At 45.0% G+C, this 18,113-nt stretch overlaps 1 protein-coding gene across 2 annotated transcripts; it reads left to right on the top strand.

The window, feature by feature from the left end:
• The first annotated feature begins 515 nt into the window (after positions 1-515).
• LOC147905623 (uncharacterized) lies at positions 516-15,296 on the top strand. Of its 2 annotated transcripts, XM_087373652.1 has the most exons (5): positions 2,011-2,105; positions 2,221-2,908; positions 13,260-13,379; positions 13,759-13,887; positions 14,025-15,296. In XM_087373652.1, exons 2-5 carry the CDS (start codon positions 2,228-2,230, stop codon positions 14,673-14,675), a joined length of 1,581 nt encoding a protein of 526 aa, XP_087229778.1. In that variant the 5' UTR covers positions 2,011-2,105; positions 2,221-2,227; the 3' UTR covers positions 14,676-15,296. The 2 variants fall into 2 exon arrangements, with proteins under 2 accessions (XP_087229771.1, XP_087229778.1); XM_087373645.1 differs by having other exon boundaries at positions 516-2,908.
• Positions 15,297-18,113: the final 2,817 nt, after the last annotated feature.

Genomic DNA, 18,113 nt, shown 5'->3' with positions numbered 1-18,113 from the left:
GCCCATGGTGTGCTAAGTTTGTAAACCTTTATTTTTGAGAGGTGTTGGGCAATTCATGCACTCGTTTGTGTAATCGAACCCATTTTAGAGAGGAGGCGACTGCGTCCATTAGTAGTTCTGGCATTTGGGCCCGTAGTGGAGAGGAGGGGCGTCTCTTTCTGAGTGTAGCAGATGGCAGTAGAAAGCAAAACCAATGGCAATGTAGCGCATGTGAAAGTCTCCACACCAGTTCCGATTGCTCTCTGAGGGCTGAGGGGAGCTAGGGGGGGTTTGGAAATTGGGAAGGAATTGCATGTGATGAAAATGTTTGGGTAAGTAAAAAATATTTAAATAAATGCCATGTGTAGCCTCTAAGGTGACACGTGGCAGTGGGCTTGCTTCTGGAAGCCTTCCACGTGTCGCCACGCGCCGTACATCCCTTCCCCGCCCTTTTCTTTCACTTGGTTGGGAGCTCGCAGCTCCATGGGTGATCTTTGTTACAGTAATTGCTGCTTCGTAGTTCCTTGGAATTTAGACGCAGAAATTTCCTGAAATCGTTAGTTCTTTTCAATACCTTGCGGAATAGAGGACGGGCGGAGTGTACGTGTGCACGCTTTTCGTGTCGCTCTCTCTGCACCGTCTACCGAAAATGCGCTTTGCGCATCGCCATTAATATCCAAAAACATTAAAAGTTCGCGCGCTGGCGAGGTTCTGCGTCTTGTCATTGGTAACGCGATGACGGCAGAGATTGAATGCCCGAAGGTAAGGTGACAGGCGGAATCGAGGGAGACACGGAGGAGCAAAGAAATGCATGCAAGCAAATTTGCATTGCTGTTGAGTTGAGAACGACAGAGATGCTTTCTGAGTGCGCTAGAGAGAGGGGGAGAGAGACAGAGGCCGGCGCGGGGCGGCGCGCGAGAGGGGCTAAAAGGCTGCATCAAACTCAAAAGAGATGAGTGGAAGTTGGTGGAAACCGTAGAGAGAGGAGCATGCGCGGCCGGTTTGTCAGGTTCATGAAGCGGTAGGGGTACAGTTCGTTCGAAAATCGAGAGAAAGAAGCCATCCTTAAAGGCTTTGCGATGGAGAGAAATGGACGCAGATAAACGTTGTACGTAGTGAGCAGTGTGGATGTCGATTATAGAAGATGGCGACGGTGGAGAAAGCGTTCGCGAGTTGTTTATGCGATAATTCAATTTTACGTGCGAGAGCCCGCCAACATGCTGAGAGAGTGGCGGCAAGCTCCATCACTGAAATGAAAACCTACACCATGGCTTTCGTTGTCATCCTCATCTTCATCACATTCTCGGATACATACACGCATTCCCATCGTTCTGGGCAGCACTGATCCATTGCCAGCTTCCAAAGCTCGGAATTTGCACCTCGAAAGTACTTCAATCGTTACTGATTTTTGGTTGTCGTGCTGAATCCAAGCTCCAGATTCCTCTTTGCCCACAACCCACTTCGCCCATCTCTCTCCTTCAGCCTTCAGCCTTCAGCTATGCCCTCGCCTCGTCCTTCCCCTCCCCCCATGGATGCCCAAAGCCTCCGCTCTTTCCTCCTCTCCTGCTCAGATGACATCCTCTCTGCCTGCCGTGCCGTTGAGTCCTTGCTTCTCCATCAACCCCCCGAGGCTGCTCTCGACTTCTTCCGTCTTTGCTTCCCCGTCTTGCTCCAAAGAATCTTCGGCTTCCAAGAATCCTCCTCCCCTGGTGGTTGGCTTTCCGGGGCTTCTTCCACCGGGAATGAGGCTGCTGGGAAAGCCCTCTTGTCGCTTTTGTCCCCCACCGGCGCCCTATTTGCCTCTCTCCTTGCAGTCGACAGAGAGAATGCAGTGCAATTTGTGTTTCCCAGTGAAAGGCTGCCATATCGGGTCCGCATGTTGTTGTTTCTCGATAAAGGACCTTTTGTCAGTTCTCAAGTTTCTGACTTGTTCAAGAACCGAATTAGGTTTGATGCGGGAGGAAGTGTGCAGCTGCAACTTGATCTTTTTGAGTATTACATGTTCTGGTTTGCTTATTATGCAGTCTGCAAGGACAATGGTTTTGGGCAGGGGTTAGGCTCTACGAAGAGGACCCGCTCTAACTCCAAGCCCAGTCAAATAAAATCCTTAGGCCACTGGGTTTCAGGTCTGCATTATCCTTTCCACCATGGGGCTAGTGCATCTCGGCATGATTTGTATCTGCAGCTTTTGCATCTGTATCTTATGCATTTCATCCAGGCTTCTCATGTTACAAGCAACAGATTCCACATGCTTCAGGTTCCCAGGAGCTCAGACATTACAAGAGGAGAATTTCTACTGTTCACATTTGTGGAGTTTTGGCTGATGAACGATGAACCATGGCCTGTGCATCAATCTTTGGGACTTTCTCGGTTGGGAGGTGTTGGTGCAGGATATGTGCCTCCTGGTATGGAGCTTTGTGATGCACTGAGATTGGTTATTAATCATGTCAACAGCCTTTTTAAGGCTTCGCTCCAAGATCAGTATACTGAGTCCAATTCTGAGGCTGTAGTGACATTTAATAAGGGTTTAAGCATCCAATCTTATGTCGGAGCTCCAGCATTTTTCTCTCCGCTTCCAGTTGGCACAGATGCTGATTTCACTTTGGATCTTCGAATATTGCAGAGACCACTGTACAAGTTCATCCGTGGTGCATTTCTTTCTTGGCCCACTGGAACTCCTGTAAGGCAAGCTTGTCACGTAATGGATGTGTGGTTGGATTATCTACAGCCTTGGGGTTCCCATCCAGAGGGTAAATCAGGAACTTGTACTGAGCTTAAGCATTTTGATGAGACTTCATACTCTGCTAGGTGGCAGGGTTATGTGACAAGGAACTATCCCTTCTATACGTCCCTTGTTGTCAACTTCTTAGAGTTTGCATTGAAGTTCATTCGTGCAGATCCAGAAGCTGTGCTCGACATGACCGCCAAGGTATGACCGAATCTTTTCAATTTGGAATTGTGATGCAGAGCTTTGGCTGCAGTCAGTCCCTCAGCACTGGGCATGGATGGTTTTCTTTCAGTGCCAACATTACTTGTGACAGCTGAAGTCATGAAGTGGTTGGAGTAACATATATGAAGTAGGACTGCAGCTTACTGTGGGAAATATGAAATGTGTCGATTATGGGAATTTTGTATCAGCACGTGGTGTTGGTTGGAAAATGTATAGATAACAAGAGCGATATTGAATGGCCTTTGGTACACAAAATGGTCTGCATGGCTTGCTGCATGCGGAACACTGGTAGATAAGAGCAAAATGCTCTGAACTGTAATAACTGTAGCTGCAAACCTGTTTGAAATAAGAGGGGTGCAAATGAACACTGGCTCTTACCTTTGGAAACATTCTTAAACCTTAGTCCTTTTTTTGAGAGAAAAGGATGGGCCAGAAAGTTGAATATTATTGTGCCAAACAAAAAGGGGTAGAGTTTTATCTTACTGTTAATGAGGAATTTTATCTCAGTGGTAATGAGGAGTGTTATACCTTTTGAGGAGGCGTTCCTGTCCGGCAAAGGGTTGCTAAAGACCCTGGAAGGCTACTATATTTGAGCAAGCAGTCTGGGTGGGTTTAAGCTCCATTGCCCTTTTTTTGGAGGCAAGAGGTGCAGAGACGCAGTTATTTTCCAACCATTGACCATATACAGTTCCTATATTTGTTTCTGGGATCATTGGGTCCTCATTCTTGTTATCGCAAAGAACCTTTATATCTGCCAAGATAGCATCAACATGCTTACTACACGCAGGATACTTGTTTGTTTTCATAGTTCCTAGCTCCTGCTGATAAAAAACAGAAAGCAATTGACTATGTGAAGGGTGTCACTGATGAACAGACCGACTCTCTTCACAAGATTAACAGGCAGCAAGAACAAGATTCATAAGAACATCAGCAGCAGCTCAAAGGGCTGCGATGTCAGGTAGGCTTTTGTTATGGAAGTCAGATATGAATCTGTGGTCTTACCAGGGAGAAGTCTAAAAGGGGCCTGCCTTTAGTTCATTCTCAAATCATGCTGGTTCCATCTAATCTGTGATGAGGATCTTAGATCTCCCACTCCCAAGTGTCTTTGTGGATCCTTGCCTATGAGTCTTTGATCCTGTTAGAAGAGATAATGCGATGAATGGTTGGGCTCGAACCTCTCTGGTTATCTTTTACTGTACACCTACGTGGTTTTGCTTGCATTGGCCTGGTCTTCTCCTTATACAGTAAAAAGGAGGTTGCCCTGTGCCTCATTAGTTTGCTTCTTCTCCCCTTACTGTATGGGTAGTTCTTTTTCCATATCCTTGTCATCAGTTTTGAGCACCATTGACCACCAAACATTGGGTAATGGAAGATGCACAGCATGGCATACTCTCAAAAATATTGAGCTGCTCCTCTCCCCGTGAGCTACTGCCCTCCCCCTCTCCCTATCTCAGCCAGCCCCCTCTCCCTCTCCCTCACCCTCGCTGCCCCCCCTCTCCCCCCCCCTCTGTGCTCCTCCTCTCCCTCCCCTCTCGCCAGCCCCCTCTCCCTCCTCCCTCACCCTCCCTCTCCCCCCCTCCCCTGCTGCCCCCTACCTCTCCCTCCCCGCCCTCCCTCTCCCCCACCCAGCAGCCCCCCCGCCCCCCTCCTCCCCCTCCCCGCCCTCCCTCTCTCCCCCTCCCCGCCCTCCTTCTCTCCCATCCCCCAGCGTCCCTCCCCCTCTTCTCCCCCGCCCCCTCCCCCAGCCATCCCTCTCCCCCCCTGCTGCCCCCTACCTCTCCCTCCCTGCTGCCCCCTACCTTTCCCTCCCCGCGCTCCCTCTCCCCCACATGCCAGCCCCCCCGCTCCCTTCTCCTCCCCCGCTCCCTCTCTCGCCCTCCCTCTCCCCCCCCTCACTGCTCTCCCTCTCCTCCCCCCTCCTAACCCGCCCTCCTTTCCTCTTCCCTCCCCCTTCCTCTCCTCCGCTCTCCCTTTCCCTCACTGCCAGCCTCCTCCCTCCCTCCTAATCTCCCCTTACTCCCAAAAAAAGAAAAAAAAAAAATCCTCCCTGACCACCCTCTCCCTCCCCGCTCCCTTCCCTCCTAGTTCAGCTCCCCTACGCCTCCCCCTTCAGCCTACCTCCGTCTCCTCCCCTCAGTCTTTCCTCTCTTTCCCTTCCCCTCTCTTCTATCCTCTTTTTCTCCTTCATGCGCTCGTGTTGCAGGGCGTCTTAGGCAGTAGTTTCACGGGCGGAGCTTTTTTCAGTGTTGAAATTAGCCTTTTCACATCGATTGGTGAATGGATCCCCATTTAGTCAATCTCCGTTCACTTCCACCGGTCGCGAGAACTGTCATTTTTTCAAAAGACGAGTTGAAGCAGCTCAAGAAAGATGTGGAATTAGAGGGCTTCATATCACTTTTCGTCCGCATCTTTGGGTTACACCTTTCAGATCACAGGCTAGAGATTGGATGCTAGCGGCATTACCAGGAGATCTCACCCCACACCTCAGGTATATTCAACTTTTGAGACGTGGATTCTTCCAAGTGATTTTCGACTCCCATGAGTCCACAGCCCTTGTTCTCAAAGCTAATCCCCTGGCTTTGGGTTCGAGGAGGATCTTTCTTTTACCCTACACCTTGGGCTTTGATCCGGTTGAGGAGGACATGCAGGTCACATACTGTTCATTAGCTTTCCTGGTCTTCCTCAGGTCTACCATCAACTGCTTGTTACTATTGGAGCCACATTCGGAGTGGTCACTGAGATCCTCCCCTTCTTGGCATGCCTTCTTCCTCAGCAGAGGTAGTCAGTGCAGACGGGGTGCCTCGTGTTAGGGTCATTGTCTATGATCCTAACATCTCAAATGACCACATCATGCTTCAGTGTCCAGATGGCTCTGACAGAGAGTCGAGACAGGACCAGTGCAGGATTTGTAGGACCCTTGGGCACTTTGCTCGTGTTAGGGTCATTGTCTCTGATCCTAACATCTCAGATGACCACATCATGCTTCAGCGTCCAGATGGCTCTGACAGAGAGTCGAGACAGGACCAGTGCAGGATTTGTAGGACCCTTGGGCACTTTGCTTGAGACTATCCAATGAAGAGAAAAAAGCCCAAGAGGTTTTTTGGTGCGGCTCTTTCACGTACTACCCTGACTGCACCTCCCCAGCATCTTGTACCACGCAATCTAAGTCTACCAGGAGCAGTAGGGCGCCTTGCTTCACGCACCCGAGGACCACTAGGGACAGCAGAGCGCTCAATGTCCGCATCACACCTAGTACCACGGTGAAGAGCTATCAGAGCGGCTTTCTTATCTCAGGAGGAGACCTTTGATCCTGTTCAGACAGACGTCTTCAAGACTCCAGAGGTGGATGTTGTTGCAGCCTTAGACACTACATCTTCACATCAGGAGGATACTTCTTCCCCGGTCACAGTCAGGACAATCGAGAAAGTGCAAGCACAGATGAGGACTCTAGATTTCTCTTCAGTTCAGTCACAGGCCTCCTCAGTCCCCAGCTCCAGTTCTACTGATAGAGACCTGACAGATCCTTCTCCTCCATCTTTCAGGAGTGCAGGTCTTCTTCGCACTCCTCAATCAGACTTGCTTATTAGGAACTCTTTCTCGGCACTAGTAGATTCGGCTACTTTCATGGATGATGATGAGTTTGCGCCCTCTACCTTAGAGGTCTCGATCATTGGGATTCCTTTTGATAGGGCCTCCCTTTCAGCAGGTGTGGGGATCTTTTCACCTATTGTTTCCTGTCCTTAGTAGGAGTGTTTCGGCCCAGGGGAAGTTGGTCTTCTCTACTAGGTTGGGTAAGCCTTTTCATCCAGCATCCTCCTGTCGATGAGAATAGTCAGTTGGAACATACAGGGCCTAGACGGAGTTCCACACTGTCGCTGTAGGCAATTGATCTGGAATCAGCTTCATTTAGGTGTCACTAGGGGCGCTATTGATATCCTTTTTATCCAGGAACACAAGTTGGATGCCAGTGATTGCTCTAAGTTTGGCAAACTGCTTTCAGGACATACCTTCTGGTCGCCTGCTATGGGCACAAGGGGAGGTACTTGCATTTCGGTCTCTTCTTCTATTCTCTCCTTGGTTGCTGGTCATGGTATTATCTCCTCCTGTAGAGCTCAATGGATCATTATTTGATTAAAGGACGTAAGATTGATCTTCTCAATCTTTATGCTCCCAACAGCAGAGGGAAGCGGATCTCCTTTTGGAAGGAGTTACTCTCTTGGGTCCCCATTGCAGATTCTTGGATCATTGGTGGCGACTTCAACTTGCCTTCAAACAAAAAGGGAGACAGACATGGTGGAATTCATTCTTTGGAGAGGGCAGCCTGGGATGCCTTTCTCTTTCAGTACAGTAGCAGGGACACTTGGTTGGATGATGCCTTTCATGTTATGCCATAGTGATTCCTATACTCTTGGTCGAACATGAGAATACACATGTCCATCCATGCACGTATTGACAGATTTTATGTAGACGATTGGGCACTTGACAGAGGAGGATCTGTATGCATTTCTACTGGGGTTTCTACCTTAGATTATTTTTCAATGGTGTTGTAGATTCTTGAGCCTCATCGGAGAGGACGCTTTGCTAGTGTCAAGATTTCAGATGCTTTTTATGTAGGGGAGAGCCTCACGGAGGATATTTTACAGATTTGGATTTCACATACAGGGTGTAGCTGTTCGTCCATCTTAGGTAGTTGCAGCCTTATCCGGAATTAGTGACTATTATCATACAGTCGCTGATTTCAAGAGACGTGAGATTCTCAGACGTGAGATTGGTATACGTCAACAGTTAGCGTCTCTTTAGAGGGAAGAGCAGAAGAGACCCACATATGTTTGGATTCAGGAGCGCCTTGCTGCAACAAGGGCTCATATTTGGATCAGAGAGCAGAATATGTCCTTCATGCTTGAGAATCCTTTTGGATTCAGATAAGTGGCAGGATTAACAAACACTTTCTCTACTCATGGACCTAGACATAGTTAGAGATAGTGTCTTGCAGCTTATTGACTCAAATGGGATGTTACAGTCAGATCCTGATGTTGTTATGCGTGTAGCTTTAGATTTTTTTGCATTTCTTCTTAGTGCAGATCCGGGCACACAAGCTATAGATGATGCCAGAGAGGTTATTTGGCAGTGTATCTCTGTATTGGTGAAGGATGAGGTGTATGTTTCTTTGGATGCACCTTTCACCAATGTAGAATTCAAGACTGCATTACTTGCTCTTTACAAGGGCAAGTGCCCAGGTTTGGATGGACTTACCCTTTCTTTTTTATTACTTTTTGAGAGCAGATTGGTGATCACATTACACCAGTCCCTGCAGGGCGTGTGGGACTCTGGTGAGATGGCGGACTCACTTATAGATGGTCTCATTCATCTCATTTCAAAGGAGGGTAGTAGGAATCTTGTGTCTCAATGGAGATCCATCACTCTATTTGGCATCTTTTACAAGATTCTGGCGAAAGCCATCAGTCTGCGGCTACAGTTTTTTCTTTCAGATTTGATTCATGACACACAGACAGGGTTTGTGCATGATAGAAGTATTTTTTATAATATTTTCTCATTTTGGGAGGCCTCAGAATGAGCCATGCAGAGTCGCCAAAGATTGGTCATTCTACTCTTGGACTTTGAGAAAGCTTACAACAAAGTAGACTGGGATTTTTTAGAGGGTACTCTATCTCGCTTTGGTTTTTCAGATGCATGGATTAGAGGGGTATCCTCTCTTTACCGAGCAGCCCATAGCCAAGTGCTCATTGGGGAGGTAAGAGGGGACATGTTACAGATTTCTAGATCAGTTCGCCAGAGATGTCCTCTTGTCCCTTTTCTTTTTTTTTCTTATGGCGGAAGCTAGTATCTACATTAGATCTCAAGCTGATATTTATGGGTTGAGGCTTCCTATCGGTCGAGAAGAAGAGCTCCTGGATAGTGAGTTGGCAGATGACACGGCTAGTTTTTTTAATACCTCCCCCAAGACGCTCACTTCCTTTCAGATAGCCTTGGATTTATTTTGCACAGCTGTAGGTGCATACATTAATTGGCATAAATCCAATGGTTTTTGGATTTGCGATGATGATACCCTGGATTAGGATATTGATTTTGGCTTCACTTGGGTACAGAGGGGCGTCTTTGTTAGATATTTGGGTTGCCAGGTTGGGGTGGGCATCTCTCCTTCACAACAGTTTGCTTGAGAGCATAAGAAGAAAGCTCCTTTTTTGGAGCTCAGCCAAACTTGTACTTGGCTTCCAGGGTGGTGGTGGTGGTTAACGAAGTTCTTTTAGCCATAGCTTGGTTTGTTTGCTCTTGTTGGTGTCACTCTAGGGATTGTATCACTCAGGTTAAGAGACATGTACGAAACTTTTTATGGAGTAGTCTAGATGGCATCTGATGTTACAGCCAGGGTGGCTTGGGAGACCTTGATTCTTCCTACAAGAGAAGGGGGTTTGAATATCGTCGACCCGGATCTACAGTGTAGAGCTTTACTCTGCAAGGTTATTGTGAAAGGACTTATACCAGAGCAAGAGCCTTGAAAGGATTTCTTTATCAGATGCATGCAGTCTCGCACGCCCACTTTAGGAGAGGATTAGACACACAGTATTAGATGGGTTTTTACTACAACCCACCTCAGATCTTCCTCTTTCCCTCTTATGGTTGCTATCCTGAAAGCATGGGCAAGCTTCAGGAGTACTCTTCACAGGATTCCCCTATCCACCCGTGAAGAGATTGAAAGGTAGCCTATCATGTGGAATGATATGATTTTGAATGAGCATGACAGACCACTTGGAGCTTCTCCTTACATGCAGTGGCCAAGATGGGAGAGGGCCTCTGCATCTACTGTGGGAGCATGGAAAGCCTTTAGAAAGATTCTTGTAGACCGACAGGCTGAGATGGTTCTTAAGCTCAGAGGGAGTGCAGGGAGAGTTCGACAGATTGATGCAGCCTTGCCCTTGGATTGAGTGGACACAGATGACATGCCTATTACTTGCTCCACTTGGATGGGGGCATTTTCTAGACTGGGAGTTCCTTTACAGGTGATTGCTTTTCATGACACATGAGGATGCCTTAGTCTTTGATGTTTCTTCGGGGGGCAGGCTGTTCAGATCCATAGACGATATCTTGTTGGAGGTACCGTTTTAGTCAGTCAGGATAGTGGGCTTCAAGGAGCATGGCTCTCTTTCACAGTGGTACTTGGATCCTGACCTGCTTCTCATCGCCCTGGGCTCATGGAGACTGTGGCTCTATGGAGGTATCCCAATTAAGTTTTTGCAGTGGGACCCTGGGGAATGGGAATGGATAGATGAAGGGCACCGAGAGAAGGGCATTCCCTTCTTTCATTACATGGTTAGTAATGCTAGAAAATTTCAGCTCAGCTGTAGGGGTTAGAGGCCTACAAGAGCTCATCTTGGGAGAACTTTCAGATTTCGGCTTACTTGCAAATTTTTTTTTGGCAGAGGCTTTGGAAATCCCACCGGAATAGAAAAATCACTCTCTTCTTTTGGCTTTCTATTCATGGTGGGATAGCAGTAAACCATTGGAGATTCAGGTTCGGAGCTGACTCTTCTTGCCCTCGTTGCCTTTCTGCTTTGGAGACAATACAGTACTGCCTTTAGGATTGCAGACAAGTGAGAATCATATGGAAGGGGATTGCAAGATTTTTCAGCACTTTTGTTCGCCTGTCTTTCTATACGACTTGGGAATCAGTGGCTTGGCTTACTCTTTCATGGCCCCATGTCTTTTTTGAGAGACTTGACTTCTCTTCGGCTCTTCACATCCGACGACACCTTGTGGAGTCGTGCTCTCTAGAGGATGTTCTAGCCACTCTCTTCAGGGCTGCTCATTCCTCGGTCGACTCTCCATGGGAGGTCTTAGCTAGCATTGCAGCATGGCACATTTGGAGAGCTAGATGCACTAAGGCTTTGGAGGGTTCTCAGGTTCACCCTTCTCAAATCTTGGCCAGTACTTGGACAGATACGGTATACACTCTGATGGCTAGTTGGGCGACCATGCAGGGATCATCTCGAGCAGCTTCCTCCAAGAGAGTTACTTTTCTCAGAGATTGGAGAGACTCTCCCTTCTTTGCTGAGACTTCTACAGGGTTGAGTTGGCATTTTCAGCCTCAGCCTTGGTTTCTTTCTACCTCATTTCTCTGAGGTGTTTTTTATTACATGCTTAGCATGTTGTATTTCCGCACAAAGCTTGCTCTAGCGAGTTTCTTTCTTACTTAATAGAAGTCTGATTCATTCCCTCCTCATTTCAAACATGGTATCAGAGCACTAGGCTCTCAACTCTTCTTCATCAAAGCACTCTCTGAAGGAAGGAGTCCCTGGCGATTCCGTTTTCAGCTCAGGCTAGCACGTGGCACGGAAGCTGTGAAAGATGGTGATTGGGACCGAGGTGAAGCCGGAGGACATTGTGGACAAAAGAGGTGATGTTCTAATTGAAGCAGTTGCGGATGAATTGAGTGCATGGGAGGAGAGGGATGCTCAAGTCTTAGCAATGCTAATCGGCACGACAGCAGATGCTGTGATTACTCATATCCAGTTGGCAGAGACATCTCAAGAGGCGTGGGCCATAATGAAGGAGCTATATGAAATCGACAATACAGCCCGTATCATTACTCTTTAGCATCAACTTTATAATCTTGATATGAACGAGGGTGATATTGTGCATGACCATCTGACAAAGGTGAAAGTCGTGCGGGACCAGCTCGCAGCGGTTGGTCAGAAGGTGGACTCGAGTCAATTGGCATTGCTAACACTCCACAAGTTGCCATGGAGTTTCAAAAGTTTTGTGACTACGGTCATTGCGGGTCAACGGACTAAGCCACTCACCTTTGAGGAGATTGGCCCACTACTGCTTCAGGAGGAGGCTCGAGAGAAACTCTTTACGCAAACTGACGAAAAGACATTAGTGGTCAAAGACAAGCCTGGAAAAGGCAAGTCAAAGGAATTCAAGAAGTTAGAGGACGCAGACCAAAATAAGAAAATGAAGCCAGGATCAAAGAAGAGCCTAAGAATGGATGCTCAAGTATGTGTGGGTGTGTGGATTTGTATGTGTGAGAGTATGCTTTTATACTATGGTCTACACCCATTGTTGGGCGTTGATGACGTCAGTGGAGATGTCATAGTAGCTAGTCCCTGCCATGCATGATGGAGTTTATGGTTTTCAATCTTATGAGTGACTATCGTGAGATTGAAACTGCACTGTTGTGTTTTTAGAGGATGAGTCTGGGAATGTTCTTGGATTTATCTAGGTATATGCTTCTGCCGTATTAGCGGACATGCAAATTTCACCTTGTGAAGTTTTTGTCCAAGTTGCGGCTTGCTGGTATTGCGATAATTCTTTCTATCTTAAATGGTGCGTTGCCCTATCAGCTAGATTTAGATTTAGATCCATCCTTTTATCATGAATGGTTGTGGATCATGTACATTTCTTTAATTACGCAAGCCTCTCCTAATTTATGTCTCTATTAATGCATGTATTACTATATCTTTTACAATTCAGTTCTTTGGTCCTTGACTATCTTCGTGTGTCGAAAGTATTTCATTAGTGGCTGGGATGGGGTGTAGCCACTTTTGTGGAAAAACATTTGTAATTTATGACTACATGCTTGGTGTGCATCCCATTTTTATGGAGACAGAGCCACTCTTTTAAAGTTCTACATACTATGGTAGATTTGCCTATATTTCTTTTACTATATTGCATAGTCTATTAATAGTGGCAAGTATGGGGTAGTATGTGTGGGTGTGTGGATTTTTGTATGTGTGAGAGCATGCTTTTATACTATGGTCTACACCCACTGTTGGGCGCTGATGACGTCAGTGGGGATGTCATAGTAGCTAGTCCCTGCTATGCATGATGGAGTTTATGGTTTTCAATCTTATGAGTGACTATCGTGAGATTGAAACTGCACTATGTTGTGTTTTTAGAGAATGAGTCTGGGAACGTTCTTGGATTTATCTAGGTATATAAGAATGATTCTGCCAATGTGATGGTGCTAAGGAAGGTGGTGTTTCTCTTAGTTTGATGATTAGTGTGTTTGATTGAAAAACAAAGAGCTAGCTTATACTGATGATTTTGGATCACCTTTGACATATCTAACAATATTGGCTTTGTGATGGTTTTCTGTTTTATCTTGTTTAGATTGCTAAGATGGGTGGTGGTCACCTCAGTTGTTGGATCAGTGTGCTTGATTATGGAATGTGTGTTAGCTTATAATGCTGAGTTTGGTTCACATTGATATAAAACAATAAAAGTTATACGAAGTTCATGTAAACATGGAGTTTATATCTTATATTTTATACGTGAGTTCCACATTGACTCTTGACTGAGCACTCTACAGATTCTAAGTGTGCTGGCAGGATCAAAAGACCTGTTAGAATTATTGAAGAAAGTTGATTCGGGCTATTATGGTATTGCACCTGGGAGTCTTAACCATTGTGATGGTCCATCCCTGTATACGGTATGCAGTTAAAGGCTTACTCATATCTAGTGTGATCATGTCCCAAATTCTTACGCGTACAGGAGTGTGTGTTTGTGCCACAGGGGTTTTGGTGCTTACAGGCCATGTGCATGTGCATGGGCATGGGCAGGGGCATGCGTGTGCATGCATGCTTTTGTATGTATGTGTGTGTGTGCACCTGTCTTCATGCGCACGTAAGTTCATTTCAAAGGAAATTGCTCAATCTCCCCCTTAACAGGCTGTATTTTTGTTCACCCTAAGCTGTCAATTTGTGATCATGCAGTCTCTATTCATGGAGAATGTCATTTGAACTACACCCTTGAGGGCTGTTATATTCTTTAAGTTCAATCATGTTTTAATTGTCAGATGTTGACTATAGGAATTGGAAGAATGTGGCATGCTCAGCGACAGTAGAGAGCATAAGGTCTTTCCTTCTCAAGCTCACCAAGAAAAGAGACACCTGCGCCTTTTTGGCACTGATGGAAATGGAGTTGTCCAAGCTTTCCAGGTGAATTTTTTGCCTGTAGTTTGAAGCTCTATCCAATGATCAAGTGCTCCTGATTACCTCTTCTGAAGGATCTAAGTTGCTCTGATTACTTGTGTAAGAGTAAGATATCCAAATGGATGTGTTGGTTGTTACTGCAGGTGTTGATTTTGCAATCAGAAGCAGAGATCCAATTTGCTCCAGCTGAGATCCAAAGAACCATATGCAAACACTTGGAGGTTATCAAAGATGCAGGTTTCAAAGTTTTTGACTCACACCGAGTATGTGGCCTAACAAGTTTACATACAGAGATCCAGCAGATAACTACTGAAGAGAACCTACTATCCAGAGCCCTGGGCCGCCATACTTGTTTTGAAGTGAAATATCGAGGTGATTGGATGAGGCGTCCCATTGAAAGCACAGAGGTAGCATGGCTAGCCAGGCTTTTGGTAAAGCTTTCTGATTCAATCAATGAAAAGCTTGGCTTGGTGGTACATGAAAACTCTCAGGAAGAGGAGGCCAAGGCAGCATGTGACAGGACCCCTCAAACTGCTGTGTTTCCCATGGAAGTCAAAGAATTTAATGTGACAGAACTTTTCAAAACATCCAAAAACTCGTTAGTCAATCTCTGTTTCTCAGATATTGTACAGGCAGTCAAGGCTTTCCTCTGTAGGTGTTGGTCAGTGTTCTATGCACAGCTTCGCCGGCAAGGCTGGAGGGTGAATCTTAGGTTTATGGCAAAGAAGCCTGTAGTGCTTTTTATGTTGCTGCTCTTATTCTGGATGTTAAAGAAAGTCACATTCTCTTTCTAATCTGTGCTAGTTTCCTGCATCCTTATGTATGGATTGGTGGTGTCACTACTTTCACAGAAGAAACGTGTTCGAGCATGTGTTAAATGGTGTGCTTTGTCTTTGTCATGTCATGGGAATTACGTCCCATACACCTTGCACAGTGGAGGTCCAAGAGTTTTCTGGTAGATGGATGGTAATGCTTTGATTTTGAAGTGTCACAGAAAGGACTGCCAAATACAACTATGTAGAGGCTACCTCCATCTAGTATATTCATGGATGGTTCTTACCAATTCCCCAAATTGTAGATTTGGGAAGCAGAAGCAAGCGGAGACCTGTAGGGGTGCAGTTTTAGAAACAGACAGGCAGAAAGCACCAGAAATTTCGGTTATGGTGCATTGATTATTTTGGAAGAACTATTGGTCCTCAGCTGTGTGTCATATAAGCCATATCTTGATCGCGGGATATCATGATATGCTGCCCCCTCTTCTGCTGGTTCAATTTGAGGCTTCCACTATCTTGAGCACATTCAATGTAATTTGTTGGGCAGGCATGTGGATTGTATCACCGTTGAGGTTTGACCAGAGCTATGGAAAGTCAACATTATAGTACCGTGCGTTGCACTAGATCCAGTCATTCTGATGTCTTTTGGAACAACCCATTGGGATATTGCTGATACATGAGGCTTTTAATCTATAAATTGCAAGTGTCAGTTCTTCACAAGGCATTGGGCGATTTGGAAAGCACTGGATATATGTGAATGCTTTTGGGTAGCCTTCTCATGCATTCTTGTGATGCTCTTCCATCCTCAAAACTGTAAAAAACATTTCATACGTCTCTTGAGCCCCCACATCTAAAAGATATCCTATGAGGCACCAAAGCATATGACGTGTTAGACGCAAATAATCATAAGGGCAATGCTGATAAAATTATGAAGATCATCTACCAAAAAGTAGATGGTGAATGCTTCTTTGGAAGAAGCAAAAACATAGCCACATCAAGGAAATGCTCAGCTAATTAGTAAAAGATGAGCCTGCTTATTTGGCATTACTAATTTTTACTAACTTCAGATAACAAGTTAGCCTATAAAATTTGGTGGTATCAATAAGAAAAAAATGTATGCCCTTGGTCAAACGCTTGACAAGACTTGGTCTATTAGGTGGACGGAGTCATGGGGAATTGATGCACACAACAAAGGATGTTTTTAAAAGGACTAGAGACGGCTGCAAAGTAAAGCATCATATTAGTTGCTGTCAAGTTTGTCCACTTGGTATAACTACCATACAAAGTGCTAGTAGTACCATTTGATAATCCTTTTCACAATCTATGACTATGCACTTGTCCTCCTCACAGGTGATTGCATAACCTCTTTTTCCAAAAGAGGAAATTGAAGTAAGATTTTGCTTAATACCTAGCACATAAATTACGTTTGGAAGATAAAAATGATAGCACCATCTTCATAACTTCTTTGATGATATTAGAAGAATTGTAGGCATGGACACCTTGTCAAATGGAACATGTTGTAGATCTAGAAATAATGCATCCTAGAGGTAATGTGCATAGATGCATCATTGCTAAAGAACTAACACCATCTAAAGTTTTAGCCACATTGAGTGATGCAACTTCCTATTTGGTATCATTTTTGTTTGGTAAGAAGGATTGTTGGCACTCGACACCTTTCTAACTAGAACAATCTAAAAATTTGCAAATTACACCATTTGAGAGGTTAATGTGCCTAGATGCACCACTCCTGAAATACCAAACAACATTTGAAGTTTTAGACTCACTAGTGATGCGCCTTCTTGTGGTACCATAACAAATATGAGCCCTTTCTTTAGCCACACAATTGGTTGAAGCATAACCCTTATTTGCATTGGAATGGATGGAATTTATAATCAAAGTGTCAAAATATTTCCTATTCTCCTCTATAATTATTTTCCTACATTCACTAATGAATAGCCTAGCTTTTTGCAGCAATGGCATTTGTGTTTTTTCCTAGGCTTGCTAGCATCAACCTTTGGTTTACTTGCCTTTTGCCTTGAACTAACCTTTGCTTGAAAATTATTTGAATTTTTTCATTTTCCCTTGTCATGGGTAGTAAATTCCTTATCATTGCCATGCATTAAGGAAGATTTATTCTTTCTTATTTGTTCCTTGTGCATCAATAAACTTACAAACTCCTCAATTTGAAAGACAAAGTAAGAGAAGTGTTAAATTGCAAGTAGGTATCTAGAAATAATGACAACAGGAAAGAGAAAAGATGAGAAGAACCTTGTGCTACCCCTCTCTCGCCATTGGCTTAGCTCTTCCCATTGCTCCCCCGCCCCTAAGTCATGCCTTTGGAGTCTGCTCGTCCCACTTTTGGCTTCTATCCTCCTTTTTGTGCGGTAGTTTTTCTCCTCAGCTTTGCTCTCCTTTCTTATACCTCAATTGCCCCCCATTTTTGCCCCTGTTCTACCCCCTTTTTTCCTTTTTGCAATTACTAGCATCATCGACAGATACTCTCAAAGGTGTCACAACAACCCTTACCATAGCCATGACTGTGTGTAGGGAGTTTTCTCTATGTCTACTTGGTTGCACTTCAAGGGGTTTTGTCTTGCACCTTTGGGCATTTGGTCTTGCAACATTTTTGGATTGTGCTTATGCCCATTGGTATCTACATATCCTTGTTGTCTTGGGTAATTTTGAGGGTCTCCCTTCTCCAAATGTAGAGAACCTTGGCACGCCTTAATTATGTTGTCCCAACAACATTGGGTACCCTTCTTTGCTTTCCATCTTGATCATTCATGAATGCAATCACTCGTTAAGCAATTCATCATACGTCATTGGGTACATAATCTTCATGTTGTGCAGCTTTGCTCCTTTAGTGAGAGTACTCATCAACCAAGACCGTGAAGATGTTTTGTCTTGTTCATTGTCAAGTTGATTTGTAAGCACCCTAATTCATTCTATAGTCATACATCAATTCGCCTTTGTGTTTGTTTGAGCTTCAATGATACATCTTCCTTGCTGGGTTTGTATTGGAAACTTTTTAGGAACAGAGCTTTCAACTCGACGTCAAAGTCCTCATTGAGGTATTAGTCATATCATTTGAAGTCTTTGTTTGCAAAAGTGGCTGGAACATCAAGTACTTTTCCTCCAGGTTGACTTGTAGTCTTGCAACCAACAATTTTATAGATGAGATCGAGGATACTTTCCCTTGCATCCTGTGAATTTTTGAAACTTCATTCATATTTTTAGTACTCTTGCTCCTTTCCCCCCCTTGAAAAAGTGACTTCTATTAATGCTCGAAAAAACCATACAAGTCACTTCCAAAAGGAGCTGAAGATGAAAGTACAAAGAAAAACATGTTGCTAGCTCTATGCCCCTATTTACAGATCTCACGGCTCACTGCTTAGAGAGATTCCAAAACAGGAGCTAGCAACTAGGGTGGTGGTCTATACATCCAACGAATGCCCCTCA

Source organism: Dipteris shenzhenensis, chromosome 1 (assembly GCF_047967505.1).
Source record: "Dipteris shenzhenensis isolate YYH24624 ecotype China chromosome 1, Dip_SZ_1.0, whole genome shotgun sequence".
Taxonomy (NCBI): Eukaryota; Viridiplantae; Streptophyta; class Polypodiopsida; order Gleicheniales; family Dipteridaceae; genus Dipteris; species Dipteris shenzhenensis.
This window is presented reverse-complemented; position numbering and strand designations above follow the sequence as displayed.

What these genes read in the sequence shown, in the direction of transcription:
- LOC147905623 (XM_087373645.1), top strand. Translation starts at nt 1,478, where the DNA reads ATGCCCTCGCCTCGTCCTTCCCCTCCCCCCATGGATGCCCAAAGCCTC. An exon ending in TGCTCGACATGACCGCCAAG is followed by an intron (nt 2,909 to 13,259) that starts GTATGACCGAAT and finishes AGCACTCTACAG; the next exon opens with ATTCTAAGTGTGCTGGCAGG. An exon ending in GAGTTGTCCAAGCTTTCCAG is followed by an intron (nt 13,888 to 14,024) that starts GTGAATTTTTTG and finishes TTGTTACTGCAG; the next exon opens with GTGTTGATTTTGCAATCAGA.